Source organism: Megalobrama amblycephala, linkage group LG17 (genome assembly GCF_018812025.1).
Source record: "Megalobrama amblycephala isolate DHTTF-2021 linkage group LG17, ASM1881202v1, whole genome shotgun sequence".
NCBI classification, from domain to species: Eukaryota; Metazoa; Chordata; class Actinopteri; order Cypriniformes; family Xenocyprididae; genus Megalobrama; species Megalobrama amblycephala.
The window spans coordinates 40926610-40954512 of record NC_063060.1 but is presented as its reverse complement, the minus strand read 5'-3'; the positions used below and the strand labels follow the sequence as shown (position 1 = coordinate 40954512).

Here is a 27903-nt window from a genome sequence, read left to right as displayed (position 1 = left end):
CCCATGTGCTCAGTTTTACTTCATTGTTTGTATTTATTCGAAAGACGCCAAATTCCACTTATGACATGTCCTATACATTGACCACACACACACACACACACACACACACACAAAAACAATCTGAATTTTCAAATTGGGTTTTTGGACAGTATACAAAACATATCACATATGATCAAATAATAGCATTTCAGCAGAACATCCAATAACCACAATAAATCATGTATGCTTGTGTTTTTGCTCCAGTATTATATGCATTTTATTGGGCACATACTGTAAAATGTCTTAGAAATAGTGGCCTGAAAATAACCCTGTACTTTCATTTTATGAAAAAGAGCAGTAACCATTCTTGAAAGAAAGAAAAGCTAAGGACTGAGATTTTTCTTTCTGCTCTAATGGAAGGGGATCGTTTTAGTCTTCTGAAATTTGTTCATTTAACTTGAAAAAGAAAGCTCTCTTGCCCAGGGCTTGACAACCTTTGACATGAAGTGCCTTTTTTCGTTGTTGGTGTTGTTCATTGTGCAATTTGGCCTTTAGCTCAGTACGGCTCATTTCATGCACAATAGTTGGAGACAAAAACGTCATGCAGTTCAACATTAGCCTGAGTGAGAATTCATAGCGAGTCCAGTGAACCAGATGATACACAATTATACTACTACACTTTACCAGTTGCTATTTGACGGTGACTTATAATGCCCCTTTTACAAGATGCAATATAAGTCTCTGGTGTCTCCAGAATGTGTCTGTGAACACAGATCATTTATTATAGCTTGTCAAATTTGCCCCTATTTGGGTGTGAGCAAAAACACGCTGTTTTTGTGCGTGTCCCTTTAAATGCAAATAAGCTGCTGCTCCCGCCCCCTTTCCAGAAGAGGGCGGAGCTTTAACGGCTCGCGCTTCGGTTGCTCAACAACAACAAAGCTGGAGAATCTCACGCAGCCAAAATGAGGATTGTCAGTAACGGTGTTCAGCCTTACATTGTTCAAACCGGAGTCGACACTGATGGAGAGACTCAGGAAGAAGTTACAACTTTTAGAATGAAACTGGACGTTTCTGAATGGTTAGTGGATAAATGTATGTAGTTGCTGTGGAGTTGATTCAACTCATCCACTAGCATGTGCCGTCATGTTCATCTTTTGTGCAAATCCAGCGTTGAATTGACCCTCGTTTGTGAAGCAGTCCGGCGAAAAATAACGGCATGGTAACAACACTCTACTACAACAACTCTTCCTCTTCTCTAAAGCAGCCCAACATGGCCCCGCCCCCTTTGTTGTGTGTTCTCAGGGGCGGGGTTTATGTACATTTTAGGGTTAAGTGATGTCACCAACCTGGGAAGAAGCTCGTTGTAGTCCCTACCAGCCGTTTGTTGTAGTCCTTAAAAAGCGATTTCTGTAAAAGAAAATATCTCCCTTTGCATTGAACTTTGAGCGTCGTAACTTTGCAGATGTTGTTTGTGCTCAAACAGCAACATTACACACTAACTAAAGTTAAAAAAGCGAAATCATAATCAACCACCCCTTTAAAGGTTTAGTTCACACAAAAATAAAATTTCTGTTAATTACTCACCCTCATCATGTCATCCCAAACCCATAAGATGTTGACTATTTTAACAATGTCTTTAATACCTTTCTGGGCCTCAAAAGGTGCAATGACGTTGCTGCCTATGTGTGGTTCAACTTCAGAAACCCTGGATTTCATCAAAAATATATTAAATTGTGTTTCGAAGATCTTACGGGTGTGGGATGACATGAGGGTAAGTAGGCCTACTTAATGACAGAAATTTCATTTTTGGGTGAAGTGAACTAACCCTTTAATATGGGAGGAAAATGCCAAGAACTCATGAACAGTATTGTATAACACGTTCTTGCCAGTAAACAGTTTAAGAATTTCGCAAATGATCTCACATTAAAACACAATACGCCGTATATAACATAATGCATTTTTCCTTTAATATGTGCTCTCTTCAACAACTTTTCAAAATATGTCTTTTACAGCATATGTTGATCTCTAATCGAGATCTGACACAACCTCCAGCCTGCAGGAATATTAATAAACGAACAGATCATGATTACAACTTGTCCAAGTTATTCCACATGATCACACGGTGTACCCAAGTCAAAAAGATTTCAATGAGACAACAGCATGACATACACTTCTTAAATAAACTCGATGTAACTTCAGACTGTTAAATCATATACAGAAACACACATCAGTGCTTTACACTGGGAAAACAACTTCTTAAGAAGTACCGTGAATACAAAATTCCTACTATAAAACAGAAAAACTGTCACAACAGATGGGCAAAAAAAAAAAGTATGCTTAAAAACTGCACTTGTTTTAAAAATGCACTTGAGTTTTTATTTAAAGATCTCAAACGTCCCTTCCATCAAGTAAACAGCAAAATCTAAATACAATGCTTTCAAACAAGCCATGAGCATATGAATATGATCGATTTCAACGCAGCTAAAGTTGAAATCACATTCCAAACCTATAAAGAAGTTTTTGTTAAATTATGTGGCCATGTATAACAGTACTGCTCTTAATTATACAGCATACCAGAATATAAACGATTAACAATCTTATCAATCCACAGTATTCGCATCTCAGAACTTGGGATGAAACTAATAAATCATTATTCCTGATGCCTGTGGTTCATTCGGTCCTTATTAGCACCGTATTTTAAAGGATGCGAGACTTCAGCGCTGTCATGACAAGGACAAAACCCGTCAGTAATGCATTATCACCTGGAAGCCAAATAGAAATATTTTCAGTGAGCTGTCTTGAATTCTCACGACACTTGTTTTAAAATAGCTGCACTTTGTTTCATTTACTGTTGATTTAAAAAAAGAAAGAAAAGATGAACAAAATGAACACACAGAGTTGAAATCCTTGTGAAGAAGATAAATCTGTCCCTTCGACTCCCTCCTAATACCATCAAACGTAAACTTAAAGCAAGTTGGATGAAGCACAGCAGATGTCGTGTCTCCTCCTCGTGTTTTTTCGGTTCGAACAGACTGTACAATTTCAAAGGCTTAAAACAAGTGCACTGAGATGTTCATACTGCTCAAGTCTATTACATATAAGGTCAGATATATAACTGACATCAAAAATGAAAAAGATATTAGCATCCTTCAAGTCTTTTGTTTTTATGAAGTAGATGCATCTGTAAGATGCGGAACTTCCACTTGGGCTGGTGGAGGAGGCTCCTCCTCGCTCTGATTGGTCGTTTCAGAGTCCGGCGGCTCCGGATTGGACTGGGGTTCGTCTGTGGACGGTCCTGGGGTTTGAGTACAGTTGATCTGTTCCATGACAATTGGAGGAGGCTGAGAAAGAAATGAGACAGGAAAGTACAATTTTAATTTAATTTTGATTCATTTTAAATTAAATTAGAAATAATTTATATGTGCACACTGTTTGGGGTCAGTAAGATTTTTTTTATTTATTAAGAGGCTCAGCAAGCGCACATTAAATTGATCAAAAGTGATCAAGACATTCATTTTTACAAATGATTTCTATTTCAAATAAATGATTATTAAATCTGCAGTCCTCTTTGTCGCCATCTCTGTTTGAAACCTGCAATTGACCGTTTGCAAAGACCCGCCCCCTTTAGTTATTGTTGCTACGCCATGCCGCTCTCACGCCACACATCATGTTCTCACGCAGTGAAAAATACATCGCGGCGCAAAGAGGACACTGACAATGCGTCGACAGACAAGACAGAGCAGGTTACTTGTGATATTAAACAAAATCTAAAATATTGTAATTTTTAAATTTAAACTAAATACCGTTTGTGGCTCTTTAATATGTCGTAACAGATTGCTGTAGCGCCTCAGCTCAAGCGGCTTGTGAACAGATCATCTGTTCCTGCTAGTTAAATTATAGCATCAAATAAACATGAATGAACATCAGAAGGTATGTGGAAAGTTATGATTGGTTAGAACGCCTGTCAATCAAAGTCCTGGTGAAGGGTCAGTTGCAGTTATTTGTGGAATTATCATCTTTACGAGGGTTGTGCATCAGCACGGCTCCTCAGTGCGGATCAATCTAATGTTTTGAGGAGTATGTGTGGCTGTCAGTCATCACACCAGTGTGGATATTCACTTTACTTCGGAATCACGGATTCTGTGTCTTGGAAATATGACCAAAATAAGAATTTTCACCAGAAAATGTCATCTGAATAAGTAAGTAAAATGTCTGCCACTTTTGTTCTGACCAACTAGGGTTGGGCAATATGGCAAAAAAATAAAATCTCGATTTTTCCGAACGATTGACTGATTCACGATTTTGATTTTGATTTTTTTTTTTTTTCCCGGTTTAACTAGTCACCTTAACTTAACTACAATATAAGTAACATTCACTTTATTAACAATCTGGTTAAAAAAAGCAGTTCCAAGTGCACCACCCAGGTGAAAAAAATAAGTACATTTCAATAATGTACTTAAAGTGCTCTATTTTCATGCACTAATTTTGTACTTAATATACTAAAAATTCTTCTTCAGTACTTCTTAAGATCATCTTAAGAACATCTAAGTGTACTCAACTGTGCTATTTTGAGACAGCATGAAATATTAACTAAAATGTGATTTTAATATACTATATCTGTATTTAAAAAATATATTTAGCTACCACTTGTAGTACACTATGGGTTCAAATGTACAATAAGTGATATCTAAATACATTTTATAAATACAGAGGTAGTATATTATTAGTATATTTTAGTTCATATTTCATGGTGTCTCAAAATAGCACAGTTGAGTACACTTAGATGCTCTTAAGATGATCTTAAGAAGTACTGAAGAAGAATTCTTAGTATATTAAGTACAAAATTAGTGCACAAAAATAGAGCACTTTAAGTATATTATAGAAATGTAATTTTTTTCACCTGGGACAAGAAGTGATTAAAATGGTGTAAATGTAAAACAGTTTTTAAATATCTTTGCAGAAATATGCCTGAAATATGAAGACAAATGTTGTACAAATTTATCTTAAACACATCCTACTCAGAAATAATATAAGAAAATGCTAAATATTTCTTAGCCAAAAATACCAATAAATAACACAAGTAATAGGCTATTATTAACAGCAAATGCTTTGTAAAAACAGAAAACAACAGCAGCTTTCAACCTGTCACCATCATGCAAACACGAAATATCAAACAGGTTTACAAGTTTTTGCATTTCATTGCACTATTTTTGTCTTATTGTTTTTATGTTTGGCGGACATGTTTAGGTGTTGCACTTGTCTCTTGTCTTTTGCAGCGACTCACCCATGAAACGGCATTGTAAAAACACGGGGGTCAAGTAAAAAAAAAAAAAAAAAAAAAGCTCAACTTGCGTTTAATAACTTTGCCTTTTTCCACTGCCTGCGTCTCATTTTTATAACGCAATAACGGATTTCTGAATGAACAGCCGCTTAAGAACAGTGATGTGTTCATGGAGCGTCACATGAGAGCGGTTAATCAGGCGCGCCGGCGCCATCATGAGGTCGGATCATTTTCTTCTCCCAATGCGGTTATCATTGCTGTATTGTCAACATGTCTAATTGAACACTTGCCAACATTTTTATTCAAAAATCGCGATTTCTCGATTCCAAAAATAATAAAATCGAGGCAAAACAAAAATTCGAATTAATCGAAAAAATCTGAAAAACCGCCCAGCCCTATGACCAACTGAGAAAAAAAGCATTACAGTAAATCTTGCTGCCAATGGTGATTAAATCTAACGATCGCTTAGCTCGGATCACGTCAAACCGTACAAATTATTACTGTTACACTGTGTTCTCAAATTGTTAATGTTAACAACATCAGCATTGCCTGACGATGTGTATTTAGTGTGTATTAGTGTCTGAAGTCTTTTGCTCTTGACTACGGGTGAATGTCACTGATGATTGTCTTTTGGACCTTTCTCGATTACAATCCGCCATCAAAATGATAAGTTTAGTTTCAGCTGCTGTGAGAAAAGGCTATAAATGATCCGCCGCCTGCAGCATCCAGGACTCCTCCTTTATGTACACAGATGTGACGTAACGACACAAAGGCAAACTAGTATTTCCCGCGAAAACCTACCAGTACCACTCAAAGCTTCCCGTTGTGAAACAGCTAAGATAGTTTTGAACAGTGATTGGTTATGTACTTGCTCAAAAATTGATTTTGGTCATTTTTAACCAAAAAAAAAGTTACGGACTGCAGCTTTAACTTTCTATTCATCAAAAAATCCTGGAAAAAGTTACCATTTCCACAAATATATGAAGCAGCACAACTATTTTCAACAATAATAATGAGAATTGGGTCTTGAGCAGCAAATCGGCATATTAGAATGATTTCTGAAGGATCACGTGACATTGAAGACTGCTGTAATGATGCTGAATCACAGGAATAATTTACATGTTAAAATATATAAAAATAGAAAAGCAATTATAAGTTGTATGGTTTACTGTGTTTTTGATCAAGACTTACTGGCCCCTTTTGAATGATGGCGTATATATAAATAATATACAATAAAGCAGAAGAAAAATGTTAGAATCGCTTGACTGGGAAAAGAGAATAAGAAAATGTTTTCTGTTCTATGACTTAGTGAAGGAGCGAACACTCAGAGGATTTGACAAGGATCAGATCTTCCCTACATCATACAGGAAATCACCATAGATCAACTCAAGACCAATAAATCTCCAGGTTGATTATTAGATTAAAAGCAGGAACACAGTTAGCTAAAGAGCTGAGGAGATGAAACATAAGCCCTCTTCCAGATCTTTTACCAGAACTAAAGGAGAGATGTGGTGTTATCAACCCAGAGTGAGTGGCTTTAACTCGGGTATATTATTTCCTGTTACTGTGGTTTAGAGAGAAAAATAAGGATTTTAATAATTTCAATCAAACAGGCATTTGTCTAAAGCCTTCAAAATCCCTGTAAAATCTTTTACTACAGAAGGCAGAGTTTCCATTCAGGATCTATGCCACAGATGAAAAAAACAAAAGGCATATAGTGTGTTATCAGGTCAGTTCACCCAATATCATTAATTACTCGCCCTCATGACATTCCACACCTCTAAGACTTTCGATGATTTCAGAACACAACTGAAGATCTTTTTGATGAAATTTGAGAGATTTCTGTCCCATTGAATGTCAACTCACTCAAAAAAATGATGTTTCAAAACATTCAGAAAAAGAAATTGATATGAATCGAGCAGTTCAATTCAAGTCTTCTGAAGAGACACGATCGATTGATATGATGAACAGACTGAATTCACATATAAACACTCATCATAGCACTCAAATTTGGTAAACAGAAGCTCAAGCATGATTGCTTGACAAGTGAGAACCAATGAATTTTGTTCTTGTGCATCAAACAAGTACGGTTGAGTTTCCATTTACCATGTTTAAGCGCTCTATGTATGTTCGCTGATCACCGTTTATATGTGAATAAAAGCTTAAATAAAATCCGTTCATCATATCAAGTGACTGTCTCTCTTCACAAAATGAATTAAATCACTCAATTCATGGATTTAAATTACCATCTCTTTATGAACGTTTTGAAGCATCAAAATTTTGGTGTGAAAGGAAGGAAAGTCTTACAGGTTTGGAACGACATGAGAGTGAATGTTCATTTTTGGGTGAACTGTCCCTTTAAGGACATATTGGAAATGATCGTTTTATTAAGGTACAGGTTGACACCAAACCCCTCCTTTAATAAAAAGAAGACACCCACAGTAAGCAAAATAAGAGCGGAACAAAAACTCGTGGGTGGTTTTACTCAACTGTAATTCTAGTAACCGTACATAACCCTAGAACTTTTCCGATCGAAGTAGGCACTCATATCAAACAGGTATTCACCACAAATCCACTTCCTGTCCAGAACAAAGGCAGCTCCTTGCGCCACAGTGCCACCGCAAGGCTGGTGAGGAGAGTGCAAGGCACCAGGTACAAGAGGGCAGGCTGACCCATCTGCATCAGAGCCAGAGCCACAAATGTGATGAGAAGACCGATGCCGTAGCCTAAACAAACAGAGATCACAATCACAGTCTTTAAAAGAGAAGCACCATGTGCTGTACATGCTTAAAAGATACTAAATAAAAGCATGAAAATAGAAATACTGCTATTCAATGTGCCAGTCAGTATATTACCACATGAAACATATCTGAATTAAAAAGGTCGTCAATGTCTTACCAACAGTGCAGGCCAGAAAGTATATTCGAGAAGTCTGCATGAGAATGTCAAATCTGTGACAATATGCTACAAGCAGACCTGAGGAAACAAAAGGAAAAAGATATTGTTGTTGTCATTATTAAAATGAAATGCAAGACGACTAAAAGGAAGAAAAAAAGAACAGACGGATGTTTGATTTCAATAACTTCTTAAAAACAAAGAAATCAGATACAAGCATTGTATATTTGAAGATCATAAGAAATCCTTAATGACATCTTTTAATCAGGCTTGATAACCAGAGTTTCTTTTAGTGATGCACAGAATTTCCAACAGGCAAAAATATTAATCCAAAATGGCAAAATAAATGTCAGGAGGGCGAAACCATTAAGCGCAGTAACATTTAAACAGGTAAACATGTCAGCAGTGTGGAAACACTGTACAGAGAACAAAAAGGATGCTAAAGTAGCATTATGTAAAATTAGTTTGTCTAAAAATATCAGCTTGTTGTGAAGAACCTTCCTACAACTAGTTTAATTCACCTAAAGAACACGACACAATAATCAGCATACCATGTTCAATGACCTACACTTTATGTTCGATTTTCAGCTAAATTAAAACTTTAAAGGTGCCCTAGAACGTCTTTTTAAAAGATGTAATATAAGTCTAAGGTGTCCCCTGAATGTGTCTGTGAAGTTTCAGCTCAAAATACCCCATAGATTTTTTTTTATTCATTTTTTTAACTGCCTATTTTGGGGCATCATTAACTATGCACTGATATATAGGTTGCGGCCTCTTTAATTCTCATGCTCCCCGCCCCGGAGATCGCGCTTGCCTTGAACAGCATAAACAAAGTTCAAACAGCTAATATAACCCTCAAAATGGATCTTTACAAAGTGTTCGTCATGCAGCATGTCCAATCGCGTAAGTATGGTATTTATTTGGATGTTTACATTTGATTCTGAATGAGTTTGATGGTCCTCTGTGGCTAACGGCTAATGCTACACTGTTGGAGAGATTTATAAAGAATGAAGTTGTGTTTATGAATTATACAGACTGCAAGTGTTTAAAAATGAAAATAGCGCCGGCTCTCTTGTCTCCGTGAATACAGTAAGAAACGATGGTAACTTTAACCACATTTAACAGTACATTAGCAACATGCTAACGAAACATTTAGAAAGACAATTTACAAATATCACTAAAAATATCATGTTATCATGGATCATGTCAGTTATTATTGCTCCATCTGCCATTTTTCACTATTGTTCTTGCTTGCTTACCTAGTCTGATGATTCAGCTGTGCACAGATCCAGACGTTAATACTGGCTGCCCTTGTCTAATGCCTTGAACATGAGCTGGCATATGCAAATATTGGGGTCATACATATTAATGATCCCGACTGTTACGTAACAGTCGGTGTTATGTTGAGATTCGCCTGTTCTTCAGAGGTCTTTTAAACAAATGAGATTTATATAAGAAGGAGGAAACAATGGAGTTTGAGACTCACTGTATGTCATTTCCATGTACTGAACTCTTGTTATTCAACTATGCCGAGGTAAATTCAATATTTAATCCTTTAATTTTGTTTTTTTTGCATCATCAATTTCTCTCCATGAACCCTGGACATCTGTTCATCACGCAGCTGATGCAACAATAATATTAATGTTACCTGGTACCAAGATATCCCCAAAGCCCAGGAGAGAGAAGGGCCGGTCACACAGGACCAGAGGAGACGAATTTAACCTGGGCACCTTCAGCACCATGGGAAGCTAATGAAGACAAAAATGCCAAAATTGACACCACAAAATATTACAAAAATGCATTTAAATTTATCCAAATTTTCAAAAAACGCCTTTCTACCTTTTCATGAGTAGAGGAATCAGAGGGACCAGCCGCCACCTCAACCATGATGCTTTCCCCACTCTGCATGGAACAATATATAAATAAATCTTTAAAGGGATAGTTCACCCAAAAATGAAAATTATCTCATGATTTACTCACCCTCAAGCCATCCTAGGTGCGTCTTATATTAAAAAATATCCTGGCTCTTCCAAGCTTTATAATGGGAGTGATATCTTCTATTTTTTTAAGCCCAAAAAAGCACATCATAAAAGTAATCCATATGACTCCAGGGGGTTAATAAAGGCCTTCTGAAGCAAAGCGATGCGTTTTGGTAAGAAAAATATCCATATTTATAACTTTATATTGTTTTAGTATAACTCTGATTGTGTTTAACTGAAAGAAGAAGATCTTATACAGCTAGGGTGGCTTGAGGGAGAGTAAATCATGGGATAATTTTCATTTTGGGGTGAACTATCCCTTTAAGAATATAAAATTCTATTTTGCATCAGTTTTAAGTGTTAAAAACAAAAGAAGAGCTTTGTACCTCAGTTAAGAGTGGTGTTATGAAAACAAAAAACACGTCATACACGAACAGCACGACCAGCAGCAGAGTGCAGGCCTACAATGAGAAGAAAAATAAGCAGGAAATGGATCATCTCCACACGCTAAGGTAATCGCCAGCATCCACCAGCATTTTAAATAAACTCACCTTGAAAGTAGGAAGCCTGATTGTTTTCAGCATGTAGAGACAGAAAGCGATGCCTAGCGCATCCTGAAGTATCCAAGCCCACCTAGGGAACATGATTTTTTCATCAGATACCATAAGAGTGCTGAAAGTGTCAGGAGTCTTAAAGTAGTTTTCGCTATTCTTACTGGTCTTCGTTGCGGAAAACTCCCCAAGTGACGCTGACTCCTATACAGAAGGCTGACAGGATCAGCATGCGCACCTGCGGCCGCTTGTGGCAGTATGGCAAGTTATTCTCAGGTATCCTGTCGACACACAAAGCATCTCCTTCAATACAAAACCAAAAGGAAAGAACCTCATCTTGTCTTTCTCGTGCACATCTCTGACCTGCATTTTCCAAATGGTATTCTTCGGACAAAAGGCCAAAGACAGCTATACAGACCGACGGCAGATGCCAGACAGAACGTCGCTATAGTCATATACACTGTGAGAGGAATAAATCAAATCATCAAGTTCAACCGAAGTACAGACAGATTGTTGAAAGACGGTAATACTTTGATTATTTACTTACCCAGCTGATCATAGAAGTAATACAAGAGCACCAGCATAGAGCAGCACATGACCACAAACACACAAATCATGATAGGGGTGACATCAACGATCTCCTCGTCCTGCTTCTCAGCACCGTCGTCCCTTTTGTGCTTCATGTAACGTCTGCCGGCACACAGATGTGGGTTTAGTTGAATAAATTCTGCAGGCTGTTAGCATAATTACTTATTTATGTCCTCACAATGTTACAAGGCCACAATTCTTACTTTTTAATGTCCCTGCTGCCAGCCCAATATCCTCCGACAGCCACTGTGCCCACTGCCATCAGAAAGATTAGCACCATGTTGTAGTCCACCACCGGTTCATTGGGCGCATACATGGCCACCTGCCGTTTCTCCCCAAACGTCTAGAGACAAAGACGAGAGAAAGAAATTCATTTAAAGGATTAGTTCACTTCAGAATTAAAATGTCCTGATAATTTACTCACCCTCATGTCATCCAAGATGTTCATGTCTTTCTTTCTTCAGTCGAAAAGAAAGGTTTTTAAGGAAAACTTTCTAGGATTTTTTTCCTTATAGTGGACTTCAACAGTTACCATGGGTTGAAGGTCAAAAAGAGCTCTACATGATCCCAGATGAGGAATAAGAGTCTTATTTAGCAAAACGATCTGTCATTTTCTGAAAAAAATAAAAATGTATATACTTTTTAACCACAAATGCTCATTCTGCACTAGCTCTGCGAAGCGCCACGAATTACGTAATCACGTTGGAAAAGGTCACACATGACCTTTCCAACGTGATTACGTAATGCATGGCACATCACAGAGCAGTGCAAGACAAGCATTTGTGGTTAAAAAGTACATAATTTTTTTATTTTTTTAGAAAATGACCGATCGTTTCTCTAGATAAGACCCTTATTCCTCATCTGGGATCATGTAGAGCTCTTTGAAGCTGACCTGAAACTGTAATTTTGACCTTCAACCCACTGGTAACCACTGAAGTCCACTATATGGAGAAAAATCCTGGAATGTTTTCCTCAAAAACCTTAATTTCTTTTCGACTGAAGAAAGAAAGACATGGGGGTGAGTAAATTATTAGGAAATTTCAATTCTGAAGTGCACTAATCCTTTAAAACAGTTATTGCCTTTGTTCAATGTGATTTTAAATGGGCGATTTTAGTCCAAAGACAAACTTCACTTATGAAACATTACCTTACTGATGTCCAGCATGTCTTTATAGCTTAGCAAGGCCACCGGGATGCCTATCTCCTCATACTGGGACTTGTTGCCTGAGGGAGGAGTCTGTAAAGCATGTCAGACAAGCTTATTTGTGACACATGAAAATGTTTTAATGGTGCTATTAATGGTGTTATAAAAAGTCTTACCAGTCTATCTTTGCTGACGATCAGTAGTCCCTTGGCACCATTCATCTGGGCCAATCGGACCTTTTCATAGAAAGTGCAATTTCCTCTCATCACCATTGGGATGCTGTTTGGGAAGCCGCCCTCAGGTACATCAGAGGGGGAGCACAGTACAGAGGTGGTGAGATCGTAAGTCTGCAGCCGTGCCTGGAAAACAATAAAGGGTGAATGAGTGCCAGCATTGTGATGATAAACTGTACACTGCAGTTTCAATCTGAATTTATTTGTTTGTGTGTGAAATGTAAATTTCTACTAACTGCTTTACTGAGGTCCTGAGGTAATCGAGCCCACTGAGAGTTGAAGAATATGCAGTAATCTTTGCCTTTAGTGTTCCCCCACTCGCTGAAATGTGCCATGCCATATTCACCTAAAACCTGGGAATCAGAACGCATACAGCTCAGCTTATTGGTTAACAGGTTTGTGTATTTCCTCCTTGCTGTGGAAAGTAATGTGTATAAGTCTGAGGGTGACATGAGCTTAAATAAAGCTTTTTAAAACGTATAATAATAACACAGATGGTACAATGAAAGGCCATATGATGAGTTACAGATCAGTATTATTAGCCTTTCCAGCAAATGGACAATAATTACCTAAAGACAGAGCTCACTGTGACCCACAGCAACACAATACACCATCAGGTAAACACATGATGACACTAAAATAATTAACATTAAATGGAACAAACATAATACTCCAATGTGCATCAGTAGTAAGAAAAAAACAAAACACACATATATATATATAATACGTTACCGGTCAAAAGTTTTGGGACGGTAAGATTTTGTAAGGTTTTCAATGCAAAAAATGCTGTTCTTTCTTCGAATTTTTGTCTTGTTTCTTGTTTTAAGAAGCATTTTCTTGACAAGTAAAAATTATTTTCTTGTTTTTAGGAAAAATAAGTGAAAATTAAGTGAGTTTTTCCTTAAAACAAGCAAAATAATCTTAATCCAAACTGAAAACAAGATTATATATCTTATTTTTGGTTTGAAAATAATTTTTACTTGTCAAGAAAATGCAAGCATTTTTTGCAGTGTTTAAAAGAAATCTCTTCTGCTCACCAAGGCTTAATTTATTTGATCCAAAATACATTTATTTGACCCAAAAGCTTTATATTTCAGATAAATGCTGTTCTTTTGAACTTTCTATTCATCAAATAATCCTGAAAAAAATGAACAGAACTGTTTTCAACATTGATAATAATAATAATAAATGTTTCTTGAGCATATTCTTAAGATTCATGTGACACTGAAGACTGGAGTAATGATGCTAAAAAAATTCAGATTTGATCACAGGAATAAATTGCATTTTAAAACATATTCAAATAGAAAACAGTAATTTTAAATTGTAAAAATATTTCACAATATTACTGTATTTTGGATCAAATAAATGAAGCCTTGGTGAGCAGAAGAAACTTCTTTTAAAAACATTAAAAATCTTATCTTAAAACTTTTTGATCAGCTGTGTGTGTGTGTGTGTGTGTGTGTGTGTGTGTGTGTGTGTGTGTGTGTGTGTGTGTGTATATATAAATGGACTGATAATAACACGTGGTACGATGAAAGGCCATATGATGAGTTATAGATCATCATAATTGGCCTTTCCAGCGACTGGACAATAATTACATAAAGACAGAGCTCATTGTGACCTACACAAACACAAACACTAACTAAATAACATTAAATGGAACAAACATAATACTCAAATGTGCATAACTAGTAAGGAAAAAAGAATACACTACATTTTAAAAAATAAAACAAATATATATATATATATATATATATATATATATATATATATATATTCAAGCAATTTATACTTTTTACATCTAAATATGATATAATTCTGGTAAGGTGTATGGTAAGGTAACTTACGGTTTACCAACTAAAGATGTAGCATGTTTACATTCGTCTTCTGGTAAAAATAACTGACATTTCCAGTGTACAGTCTCATTGCTTGCAAAATAAATAATCACGTTAAAATAAAGCTTTGCCATTAACGATGATCCAGCAAAAATGACAGTTTGTCGCTCGTTTGATTAGTGTTTTATGTTTGTTTCGCAATAACAGTCAGTGTCATGTCAACAGAAGCGCGAGAGGACTCGGCCGCGCGGGCCCAAAACATGCACGAGCACATCCCTACTGAAGTCCGCCGAGAGCTAATCGTACATAGCATGTAGCCAGTAATCATAAATCAAAAAATAAATCAAACTAACTGCGTACAAGCCTGTTGAGAAACCGGCCAAAAAGCAAAGCGGTTCTTTAGTGTCTTCTTGCGTCTTACCTGTTTGAACAAAAGAGCTGCCCAAAGGAGACTTGACAAAAATCTCATGATGCCTGATAGTTGTCGTCTCCCCCATCCGCACTGCTCTCAGACACAACCATCAGCTGTTTAAACATATCCCGCCCACATTTTGCAGTACGTTTCCGATTGGCTAATTTCGTGTGCTTGCGAACGTCCACTCTTGGCCTATTGGCTTTCACTCTAATCAATCAGATTTTGGCCACGCCTTCACTTCATAACGTCCAAATTTGCCATTCCTTGATATTATTTTCTGCAGTTAATGTTAATGTAGAAAGGCATACTGACTTAAAGGGTTAGTTCACCCAAAAATGAAAATTCTGTCATTAATTACTCACCCTCATGTCTTTCCACACCCGTAAGACCTTTGTTAATCTTCAGAACACAAATTAAGATATTTTTGATGAAATCCGATGGATCAGTGAGGCCTGTATTGACAGCAAGATAATTAACACTTTCAGATGCAAAGAAAGCTACTAAAGATGTTTTTAAAACAGTTTATGTGACTACTTTTCCTGAGAATTTACTCACCCCCATGTCATCCAAGATGTTCATGTCTTTCTTTCTTTCTTTAGTCAAAAAGAAATTAAGGTTTTTGATGAAATCATTCCAGGATTATTCTCCTTATAGTGGACTTCAATGGCCTCCAAACGGTTGAAGGTCAAAATTACAGTTTCAGTGCAGCTTCAAAGGGCTTTAAATGATACCAGATGAGGAATAAGAGTCTTATCTAGCGAAACGATCGGTCATTTTCTAAAAAAAATACAACTGTATATGCTTTATAAACACAAATGATCGCCTTGCACGTTGCGTGAAGCTGCCTCCTTGTCATTTCTGACTTATAACAAAAAACAGAACTAAAAGCTGCTATGTGACAGGGTGTACAGCAACCAAGCTAAAAAAAATACAGAACTAAGTTTTTATGAGCGTTTAAGGACACAAAAGTGGATACGGGCGATTGAGACAGAGAGCAACGTGTCATATTTCTCTGAGAACTATACACCCACTGGAGGGGAATTTCAAAACACTGCTTCAGGAAGCTTCGGAGCATTATGAATCAGCGTGTCAAATCATGATTCGGATCAGGTGTCAAACCACCAAACTGCTGAAATCATGTGACTTTGGCGCTCACCCTGGAACTGATTCATTATGCTCCGAAGCTTGAGCGGTTTTGAAATCGGCCATCAATTAAGTCATTATGAATTCTTGTCTTTATAATGTTAATATTGAACTGATTTAAATATGTTTTATTCAGGAAGCTTCGGAGCATTATGAATCAGTCGTGTCAAATCAGGATTCGGATCAGGTGTCAAACCACCAAACTGCTGAAATCATGTCAGAACGCAGCAGACTTTCAACGAGCCCAAAAGAGCCACGACTCTTCATCTCTCTTCACTGGCTACCACTTGCTGCTCGCATCAAATTCAAGGCGTTGACGCTTGCTTACAGATCCACCACAGGCTCAGCACCCTCCTACTTCCACTCACTCTTACGAGTCTACACTCCTACCAGAAACCTGCGCTCATTAAAGGAGCGAAGGCTTGTGGTACCATCACAGAGAGGCACAAAATCACTTTCCAGAACATTCTCATTCACTGTCCCTTGCTGGTGGAATGATCTTCCTGCCTTCATCCAGAATGCGGAATCCCTGGCAATATTCAAAAGACAGCTGAAAACCCATCTCTTTCGTGAGCACTTAACCTCATCTTAAAAAAAAAAAAAAAAAAAAAAAACCTTCTTATTCCTATCCTTTCACTTCCTCTAATACCTCTCTATTGTAGTTTAGGATAATCTGAGCACTGCCTATAACTTGTATTATGAGCACTTCTTGTCTATTTGCCTCGTCATGACGACTCGCTTGTTGTATTCCTCACTTGTAAGTCGCTTTGGATAAAAGCGTCTGCAAAATGAATAAATGTAAATGTAAATGTAAATGCATCTGGTCCACATGTAATCCACATTTACCAGATGTGGGCCGGATCTGGGCCACACTATGGAGCCATCGGATTTCAACAAAAATATCTCAATTTGCGTTCCAAAGATTAACGAAGGTCTTTCGGGTGTGGAACGGCATGAGGGTGAATAATAAATGACAGAATTTTCATTTTTGGGTGAACTAACCCTTTAAGTTAACTTTTTCTTGTATATAGACCTTATGTAGCCCCGTTGTCTTTTGACTTCCGGTTTGTATTTCCACAGCGATATTACATTTATGAATGAACTGCTCGTTTTAAAATCTTCCCGACCTACTGACATTTGTTAAGACATCTGCTTTAAACATAACAATGCTCATGATAACTTTCATTAACTCTACAACAAGTAAATCCACTTAACCAACTAATTATTCTTTGACAACGATGCCATAGAAATGTACAGAGCTACCGCAAAACGGAAGTTCAAAGACAATTTTATAAAGATGGCGGCGCGCTTGTTTCTCTGGTAAATAAGGTCTATAGACAAAGACTATAGAATAACACAAGATGCGTTACTCGTATTGTTTTCAATGGGAGAAAGTGCAACGGCAACATGGCGGAATAAGTCTCGCCTTCTAAATATAAGTGCCAATCGCCGATTGGTAAAGTCATCGCGTCACTGCAGCGGCCGTTAGAAGCTCCGGTTCCTATAGAAACAGTCAGACGCGCGCCTCCGAAATGAGGCACAAGAGACGCGCTTTTATGACTGCGCATGCGCATTAGCTTAAACCAGCCTAAAAAATACAATTTTTTGTCATGATTCGAGCGTTTAGAAAAAAAAAAAATATGAGACGGTTGTTGTCAGATTTCATTGGTGATTACAAATATCAAATTTAATCGAAAGCTTGGCAAGAGAATTTTATTGATTCAAAGAGATAGGTGCTGCACTTGAATGCCCGATTCAAGGCGTTTCAAAGATGGTCGCCGAGTGAAATGACTTATATTAAAGGGACTTTGATAAAGATTAGATTCACAATATTAATATTTATATTCAAGATAAGATTAATATAAGATTCTCTAGGCAATTCATTCTTTCACACCTTTATGTGTGTTATGAGTCTGTTGTGGTAACGCTGGCAAAAGAACAGACCAAAACAAGCCCAAACAAGTAGGGTTTTTACTTAGATCGGCGCGCTAACACCTGGCAGACTCTTAATAACAGGTACACGCGAACTGACATCATCCTGCGGTGGAGTCGCGATGATGTCACTGAACAAGCCACGCCTCTCCAGAGCGCAGCAACCGGAAAATACCCATTGGCTGAGGAATGCGGCGACGTTAAGGTATGTAACAAAACTCTCAGCGTTTACTTATTTCATAACACTGTTCTAGGTAGTGTTATTAATATTATAGAGAAATTTGTTTATGCCGTAACGTGTTTTGTGTGTCGACATTCGTAGCTCGCCGGTCGTTTCTTCTTTTACGAGTTAGCCAGATGGCTACTGGAATTAGTCAGTGATGTATTAGATGTTTTGTGGATTATTGTAATGTACTTATTTCGTATTTGTTTTTACGAACTCGTTAGCCACATTTCAACTTATTTTTGGCTGAGAAACTATAACCTACTGAACGAATGTTAGAAAGAGAACGGTTGTTGTTGTGTTTATCTTTACCTATTTAGGCTTGAAACATGTCTTATAGCATAGATGAGATGTAATTTTAGCAGTGTGAGTTTGTACAGTGTTGAGATATTCGCTGTTAAAGGTCCATGATAAAGAAAGAAAGGAAAAAAACCTGACGTCCCTAGTTTTTGTCTGAAGGTAATGACGTATGCAGGAATAAAATGTCCACACTGGACTTTCTCATTCCCTTGTCAGTTTAAAATCCAACTTCCTGTGAGGTCAAGAGTAAATACCACAGCATGTGCACTCTTCAGAAGAGTTACAAACCATTTATAGTCAATAAAGTGGTCTGATGAAGTAAAAAACATGAAGCTAAACTAGTCCTAACAAGCACTATTTCTGGTCATTTTCTAACAGATTGAATAATTTGAAGTCAGCAAATCATGGCTGGCTTCAGGCAGGAGGATGTGGAGCTCTTCTATGAAATGGGAGAGGAGTTAGGAAGGTAAGAGATGTGATTTCACTCCTTAAAACTCTTGTAACCTGACTTAAAGCGTTAGTTCACCCAAAAACGAAAATTCTGTCATTTATTACTCACGCTTATGTCGTTCCACACCCGTAAGACCGCCGTTAATCTTCAGAATGCAAATTGAGATATTTTTGTTGAAATCTGATGGTCCTGCATAGCCAGCAATGACATTTCCTCTCTCAAGATCCATTAATGTACTAAAAACATATTTAAATCAGTTCATGTGAGTACAGTGGTTCAATATTAATATTATAAAGCGACGAGAATATTTTTGGTGCGCCAAAAAAACCCCAAAATAACGACTTATATAGTGATGGCTGATTTCAAAACACTGCTTCATTGAGTGAATCAGTGTGTCGAATCAGCAGTTCGGAGCGCCAAAGTCACGTGATTTCAGCAGTTTGGCGGTTTGACGCACGATCTGAATCATGATTCGATACACTGATTCATTTGTGCTCCAAAGCTTCCTGAATCAGTGTTTTGAAATCGGCCATCACTAAATAATTCGTTATTTAGTTTTTGTTTTTGGCACACCAAAAATATTCTCGTGGCTTTATAATATTAATATTGAACCACTGTACTCACATGAACTGATTTAAATATGTTTTTAGTACATTAATGGATCTTGAGAGAGGAAATGTCATTGCTGTCTATGGAGGCCTCACTGAGCCATCGGATTTTATCAAAAATATCTTAATTTGTGTTCTGAAGAAGGTTTTACGGGTGTGAAACGGCATGAGGGTGAATAATAAATGACAATATTTTCATTTTTGGGTGAACTAACCCTTTAAAATGATCTCACACATAGCGAATAAAGAAAAGATTGAGCCTAAGATCTTAACGTTTGATTCAGCACTATGATTATGAATGCTTTTTAATGAGATATAAGTTAAATGAGTACATCACAATGTTTGGCCTAGAGTTGCCAAGGCGATGTAGTGTTTGTGCTTATCAGTGCAGAATAAAAACAAACATTATGAGAGTCCTGCAATTTAAAAATCCCCAGAACAGTGACTTAATCATCTGCGAACACTGAATCCAGTCTTGCCTTTCTTCCTATATATGGTTGTGGAGGTTTGTGGTCTGTGCTGCTGCAGCATGACATCACTGCTTTACAATGCATATACTCGCTCTCTGAGCCTGAGCACAGCTGTAGTGCAAATGAGAGTACAGATGGGCCGGAGAAGAGGCGTCAGAGGAGTACTTTAACCACACAACATTTTATCCGACTTTTATAGTTCTCATTGGTTGTATTATGCAGCATTTGTACCGTTTATCTAAATGAGGTACTCTCTTACTCCTTGAATAATTTACTAGAGTTTGGTTTTGTGGAATGTGTAGTGTAGTGATTTTTTTGCACACATTCCACATCCAAATGCACGTCATCTGGGTTATGTAATCAGATTCCCTAAATTAAAGGGGACGCAGAATGTGTCTGTGAAGTTTCAGCTCAAAATACCATCACAGATCATTTATTATAGCTTGTCAAATTTGCCCCTATTTGGGTGAGAGCAAAAACACACCATTTTTGTGTGTGTCCCTTTAAATGCAAATGAGCAGCTTGCGGCCACTTTCCAGAAGAGGGCGGAGCTTTAACAGCTCGCGCTTCGGTTGCTCAACAACAACAAAGCAGGAGAATCTCACTGAGCCAAAATGAGGATTGTCAGTAACGGTGTTCAGCCTTACATTGTTCAAACCGGAGTCGACACTGATGGAGAGACTCAGGAAGAAGTTACAACTTTTAGAATGAAACTGGACGTTTCTGAACGGTTAGTGGATAAATTTATGTAGTTGCTGTGGAGTTGATCAACTCATCCACTAGCATGTGCCGTCATGTTCATCTTTTGTGCAAATCCAGCATTGAATTGACCCTCGTTTGTGAAGCAGTCCGGTGTAAAATGACGGCATGACAACAACACTCTACTACAACAACTCTTCCTCTTCTCTAAAGCAGCCCAACATGGCTCTGCCCCCTTTGTTGTGCGTTCTCAGGGGCGGGGTTTATGCAAATTTTAGGGTTAGTGATGTCACAACCCGGGAAGAAGCTCATTGTAGTCCCTACCAGCCGTTTGTTGTAGTCCTTAAAAGGCGATTTCTGTAAATATCTCCCTTTGCATTGAACTTTGAGTGTTGTAATTTTGCAGATGTTGTTTGTGCTCAAACAGCAACATTACACACTAACCAAAATTTAAAAAGTGAAATCATAATCAATTTTTATTTTATTTTAATTAGATTACATTTACATAGATACATTTCAAAATATTCATATTCAAACTACAGTTACTTTTTTTATTGATTACATGATTACTTGTTATTCTATTCTCCCTATTACTTCTTTTTTATCTTTTAAATTTTTCTTTCTATAAACGATTACAAAAATGTTCCTTTCTATAAACGGCTACTGCTTGTATATGTTCAGAAGGTATTGCAAAGTGTGTAGAATTGCACACACAGACCAGCCACTAGTCATGTGACTATCACTGAAAACTGAGACCCATACAGTATTTGATGACTGGATTTACAGAAATCATTTAACTCTCAAACCACAGTCTGGGAAACCCTGACGTAATGTAATATTTAATGCACTTCATGTTGTTGATAACAAAGAATGGAATATATGTTATTTCTCTGTGTATTTTTATTTCAATATGGTACAAGATTATTCTACTCAAATCAATATGATAAACAAGTTAGGTCAAAAGTAATCTAAAAGTAATCCAAAAGTACTCAGATTATATTACTTTAAATATGTCATGCAATGGATTATATGTCATGTAATTTGTAATCGATAATTGATGATCCTTATTTTCTGTCAAATTTAAATGAGAAAAACATCATGATCACTGTTTCGATTTCTTTTTTTCCTCTGTGTATCGTTTTAACACGTTTCCCAGTGGACAGTTTGCCATTGTGCGTAAATGTAAAGAAAAGAGCTCCGGATCAGAATATGCGGCCAAATTTATCAAGAAGAGACGGCTGTCATCCAGTCGACGGGGCGTGAGCCAGAGAGGAGATCGAGCGAGAGGTGAACATCCTTCGAGAGATTCAGCACAGCAACATTATCACCCTCCACGACATCTTTGAGAACAAGACCGACGTGATCCTGATCCTGGAGCTGGTGTCTGGAGGGGAGCTGTTCGACTTCCTGGCTGAGAAGGAGTCGCTGACCGAGGAGGAGGCCACGCAGTTCCTCAAGCAGATCCTGGATGGAGTGCACTACCTCCACTCTAAACGCATAGCACACTTTGACTTGAAGGTGAGCTCTAGTGTGTTTTGATTAATGTAGATGTCCAATCACTCAAAATGTTCTTTTATTTTTAAGTAATGGTGAAATGTGTCTCATTGACATGGAAACATGCACTATAAAAGTCTTGAATGTACTTTGTTTTTCAGCCAGAAAACATAATGCTGCTGGATAAAAATGTGCCGAACCCCAGAATCAAATTGATAGATTTTGGAATTGCGCATCAGATTAAGGATGGAAACGAATTTAAAAACATCTTTGGAACTCCTGAGTTTGTTGGTGGGAACCTGAGTTTATTATAACGTTGTGTTATATCTTTATTCATTATAAGTGTATTAGGAAGTCCTAGATTAATTTGCCATATTTTTTTGTCATTTGTAGCACCGGAAATTGTGAATTATGAGCCCCTTGGCCTGGAGGCAGACATGTGGTAAGTCATAACTGTCAATAGCCATGTTATCGAATAAATAAAAAAAAAACGCTGAATGGAAACACCAAGATGCACGTAAATTCTAAACGTGCATAAAAACCCCTAAAAGTCAGGTTATTTTTTTTAACCTTATTAGAAGGAACCTGTCTAAAGTACACATTTACCAAATAAATCCCTTGATGCGCAACAAAAAATCTAACGGGATGTGATTGATTGGATAACTGGACTAACAAGCAGATCAGTTTCATTGCACAGCATCTCAAATGTTGTGTTAGTTATTCTGAAAAATCTAAATGATTTGGTATAATGACCTCCCAGAAGTGTCTTACAAACACCAGGCATCCGAACGCAAGATAACATGACCGCGTTTATTGCGTTTTGTTTGCACGCTCTGAGGTGCAATGTAGAAAAAGAGACACTGACTTCCCTGACTGCAGCAACTTCTGTTTTTATTACAGATATTTTGCAGCAATGTTCGAGGAAGTGACTAGTTTGTTCTCTTGAACACATGGGATGGAAACTGTGCTTTATTTGCAAATGTTTTATGCGATATTCCAAATTTGATACATTCACAACTTTGGTTGGAAACGTAGCTAATGGTGGTTATAAAATATTGTAGGGTTGTGAATGCATAATATTCACATGCTAATTTTTGCTCGTTTGGTTTTCTTGTGATTTTCTTTCCTGCAGGAGCATTGGAGTTATCACATATATACTGTAAGTAATTATCATGTAATTGGCTTGTTTGGCTGCATTGATGATGCTTTTTCCACACCCAGATGATGCCGCTGTACTATTAATGCATTATTAATGCTCTTTAGCTTGAGTGGCGCTTCTCCGTTTCTTGGCGAGACCAAACAAGAAACACTTACCAACATTTCAGCTGTCAACTATGACTTTGATGAGGAGTACTTCAGCAACACAAGTGAGCTCGCCAAGGACTTCATTCGCCGACTGCTGGTCAAGGATCCTAAGTTAGTATAATGCTGTGTTATTACTAAAACTGTTCAAATAAAATGTGAATATTAGATGAAAAACTAAAGGGTTAGTTCACCAAAAAATTAAAATTCTGTCATTAATTACTCACCCTCATGTCGTTCTACACCCTGTAAGACCTTCGTTCATCTTCAGAACACAAATTAAGATATTTTTGATGAAATTCGATGGCTCAGTGGGGCCTATATTGACAGCAAGATAATTAACACTTTCAGATGCCCAGAAAGATACTAAAGACATATTTAAAACATTTCATGTGACTACAGTGGTTCAACCTTAATGTTATGAAGCGCCGAGAATACTTTTTGTGCACCAAAAAAACAAAATAACGACTTTTCAACAATATCTAGTGATGGGCGATTTCAAAACACTGCTTTGAAGCTTTACGAATCTTTTGTTTCGAATCAGTGATTCGGATCGCGTATCAAACTGCTGAAATCACGTGACTTTGGCGGTCCGAATAACTGATTCGAAACAAAAGATTCGTAAAGCTTCAAAGCTTTTTTTTTTTTTTTTACAAAAAGTATTCTCGTCGCTTTATAATATTAAGGTTGAACCACTGTAGTCAGTTTTAAGTACCTTCCTGGATCTTGAGAAGTTCAGTGACATTGCTGTCAATGCAGGCCTCACTGAACCATCGGATTTTATCAAAAATATCTTAATTTGTGTTCCAAAGATGAATGAAGGTCTTACGGGTGTGGAACAACATGAGGGTGAGTATTAAATTACATAATTTTCATTTTTGGGTGAACTAACCCTTTAAAATAATTAATAGTAGGGATGGGAAAATAAATCGATGCATCGCGACTCGAGAAATGATTCTGGATCGATTCTGAGATTTTCCATATGTATCGCAATTCTCTCTCGAATCGATTCTGAGCTTAGTTTTCAACAGCAGGTGGCACTGCGTGCTTTAGAAACAGTTGTACTCTGCTCTCTTCCAGTTCCTTAACACACCACTTGAATCTTTATAAAATAATCATTCATAAAGTTTGAAAAGGTTAAAGCAAATTACAAGGGTGTTTGCAGTGGGCTGTTTACATTAATCTCATATCATAAAAGCATTTTGAGGTGCAAATACATTCTCAGACTCAATGCACGAGTGCTTTTCTTCATGAGCATTTGAGCATGCGGTTAAAAAATAGCCTAGAGCGCCATCTGCTGTTAAAAACTAAGCTCAGAATCGTTTCGAGAGAAAATCGCGATGCATTCGGAAAATCTCAGAATTGATCCATGAATCGAGATTTGATTTTTTTTTTTTGTTGCAGCCCTAATTAAAAGTTGATGTAGTAAAATCACTAAAACTAAACAAATAAAGATAAATGGAAAAATTATGCATGCATGCATTTTAGTCTAGGACTAGCTTAAGCCTTGTCTGTGAAACCGAGGGGAAAAAAATACTAAAATAACACTGGTGTATAAGTCTCAATTGATTAAAATGTTCCTGTTTATTAAAATATAATTCAATATTTGCTTTTAACATTCAGGAAGAGAATGACAATCGAGGACAGTCTCCAGCACCCCTGGATCAAGGTTCGAATGTTTCCCTTTCCCTCACTTTTGAGTTCTGTCACCATCTGTTCTGTGCTTGACCAGTTCTCATCCCATCATCCCCTACAGGTGATTAAGAGGCGTAACGTTCGACCTGAAGAGAGCGAGCGCAAGCCGGAGCGCAGGCGTCTGAAGACCACCCGTCTGAAGGAGTACACCATCAAATCCCACTCCAGCATGCCTCCTAACAACACATACATCAATTTCGAGCGCTTCTCGCAGGTCATGGAGGAGATAACCGCGGCCGAGGATGGCCTGCGAGAGCTGGAGAAGAACCAGCGCTCCTGCGGGGAGGACGTGGCCGCTCTGCTCTCCATCTATGAGGAGAAGGAAGGCTGGTACAAGGAGGAGAACGAAAGCATCGCTGCAGATCTCGGTCACATCAAACAGGAGCTGCAGAAAGCACAAGCCCTGCGTAGACAGAACCAGGAGGAGGCCCGAGCCGCCATGCTGTCGGCCAACGCCCTCAAACGCAAGTTCGGTCGGTTGGAGAACCGCTATGAAGTGCTCGCTGAGCAGATGGTCTCTGAGGTGCGCTGGGTGGAAGAGCTGGTGCGCTCCATTTCGGCTGAAAACGACACTCGCAGCAACAGTATGGCTTGAGCTGCTCTGTTTGCTTTTAAAACGCAACAACTCCTTAATATCTTTGCTTGGTATGTGCAGGGCAGATATAGAGCATTAAACTTTGCAATAAGCTTCACGTAAGCCTGTAGTGTTCATGTTACTCTTAGAACAAATGCAGCGCAAAATTGTGTGGGTGTGCATGCTTTAAGAATGAAGTTTCCCTGTGCATTGCAGTATTCTTATGTGATGCCAGTCTAAAGCGTTTTCACTCGCCACCTCACAAATATACATGCTGGATCAGTAGAGAAAAGTTTATTTACGACTTGAGTATCAATTACAGCACATTAATGTACATTGTGAGTAATGCACTACACAGTCCTCTATGAGGAATTGAAGAATCTCAAGGCGCCAGTTGCTTTTGTTGTGCTGCATGTCCGCTTTTTCTATGCAAATCAAATTCTAATTTTATGATTTTATGATGACAAATGAAATTACTTCTAAACATATAAAAGTCCTAAATGCTGTCTTGAATGATCTGTACATATATTTACTCAGTAAGCTGCTGCTTTATCTATAAATATGATTTAATGGGATAGTTCGCTCACAAAAATCGCCCTCATGCTCCAAACCTGTATGACTTTCTTCTGTGGAACACAGAAAAGTGTTTATTTTTTTGTCTCTACAATGAAAGTCTAAATTGTTTTTGGACCCCATTGACTTTCATAGTATGTACTGTACAAAAACAGCTGAAAATATTTATTTTTTTATTTTGTTTTTTTGCATGTTCCACAAACGAAAGAACGTCGTACAGGTTTGGAACAACATAAGGGTGAGTAAATGATGACAGTATTTTTATTTTTTTGGGTGGACTATCCCTTTAACGCTTTTCTTTTGCTCAAAACACACACTTCAGACATTCCATTTTTTTTGTATGACATTCCATATGCAAATGAGCATCATTATCTCCTACAGGGAATGGTTGTGGTCATTTGTAGTAATAGCAATATTCATGTCTGTTTGCTTACAGTACTGTATCCATTGTTATGTTTTATTTACAACAAATTTTATATATATATATATACTTCAGAAAAGTCCATTCAAATAAAAGAATTAAAGAAGAATCCAGATGCAGTGTCTTTATTAGGTGTGTGTGTGGGCTGAGGAGCGCACTGGGAGGTCAAGTGTGGTGTTTTATAAATCTGAGCATTTGTCACATACTCTTTATCTTAATTTTCAACATGTCTAGAGATGTTGAAAGTCCCAGAGTTTAACTAAACAGGATTTTTCCATGTCCATTGTAACATAATCGTGTTTTGTTACTCAGATAAACATTTGGATTTTTGGGGTCTTGTAGATGCCACTGTTTACTTTGAAATTTCAAACCACAGGGCATCTATGAATATTCTGAGAACTGTTGGCTTCCCATGAGATGTTTTGTCGTAAATCAACAGCGCATGACTGTCTTTGGCTCTGGCATCAACATGCGCTTTAGTTTTTTGGTATTTTTAAATTAATTTATGCTGTCACCAAGTTTAAGTTTAAAGGGGATAATTCAACCTAAAATGAAAAATGACATGAATGTGTCTCGAAACAAAAGAAGACATTTAAAGAATGTTTCAACTGTTTTTGAAGTTTGAAACGACATGACAGTGAGTGAGGAAATGCTGACAGATTGTTCATTTTTGGGTGAACTCTCATCTTTAGTGCATTTTGGTCAGTATCCTACCATATTCATCCCATTGTACTGAGTAACAGTGTTAGGGGTAACCCATTACAAGTAACTTGAGTTATGTAATCAGATTACTTTTCAAGTAACTAGTAAAGTTACGCATTACTTTTTCAATTTACAACAAAATATAAATAAGTTTTTCAAATAAGTAACGCAAGTTACTAGGGCTGGATGATTAATCGAAAAGTAAATTCAGAACCTCTAACCGACATAATGTCGGTTATTTCGTTTTTTTAATCCTGTTAATACTTTCCCCTTAAAACATAGTACTGTGTGTGTAGTCACGTGACTCTGCCACGTCCTGTCAGTGGCATGGAAGCAACACGGAGGTGAACTCAAACGGTGAGTCAACACAGACAGCGTGCGAGCCCCGAAGTGAGATCACTTTCACTTGCTTCTTC

The 27903-nt window shown here is 37.6% G+C and overlaps 2 protein-coding genes across 5 annotated transcripts; one reads left to right on the top strand and one right to left on the bottom strand.

Moving 5' to 3' along the window:
- Positions 1-1924: 1924 nt before the first annotated feature.
- sppl2 (signal peptide peptidase-like 2) lies at positions 1925-15323 on the bottom strand. 4 transcript variants are annotated; one of them, XR_007181002.1, is made up of 15 exons: positions 14907-15062; positions 12887-13003; positions 12594-12776; positions 12421-12510; positions 11477-11616; positions 11233-11375; positions 11049-11145; positions 10850-10966; positions 10686-10767; positions 10521-10595; positions 9995-10057; positions 9804-9903; positions 8159-8236; positions 7751-7986; positions 1925-3320 (listed from the first exon to the last, which is right to left on the bottom strand). XR_007181002.1 is itself a non-coding variant. In XM_048164462.1 (15 exons), the coding sequence occupies exons 1-15, from the start codon at positions 15266-15268 to the stop codon at positions 3144-3146; spliced, it is 1629 nt and encodes a 542-aa protein (XP_048020419.1). In that variant the 5' UTR covers positions 15269-15323; the 3' UTR covers positions 1925-3143. The 4 variants fall into 4 exon arrangements, 3 of the variants coding, with proteins under 3 accessions (XP_048020419.1, XP_048020418.1, XP_048020420.1); XM_048164462.1 differs by lacking the exon at positions 14907-15062 and adding an exon at positions 15263-15323 and having other exon boundaries at positions 7826-7986; XM_048164461.1 differs by having other exon boundaries at positions 7826-7986.
- Positions 15324-18050: 2727 nt separating this feature from the next.
- dapk3 (death-associated protein kinase 3) lies at positions 18051-26894 on the top strand. Its single transcript, XM_048164464.1, is given in 10 exon segments — positions 18051-18180; positions 18877-18964; positions 21883-21988; positions 21990-22244; positions 22382-22511; positions 22614-22662; positions 23353-23379; positions 23484-23636; positions 25146-25191; positions 25279-26894. Coding segments are annotated over 9 exon segments (1362 nt in total). The 5' UTR covers positions 18051-18180; positions 18877-18902; the 3' UTR covers positions 25813-26894.
- The last annotated feature ends 1009 nt before the right edge of the window (positions 26895-27903 follow it).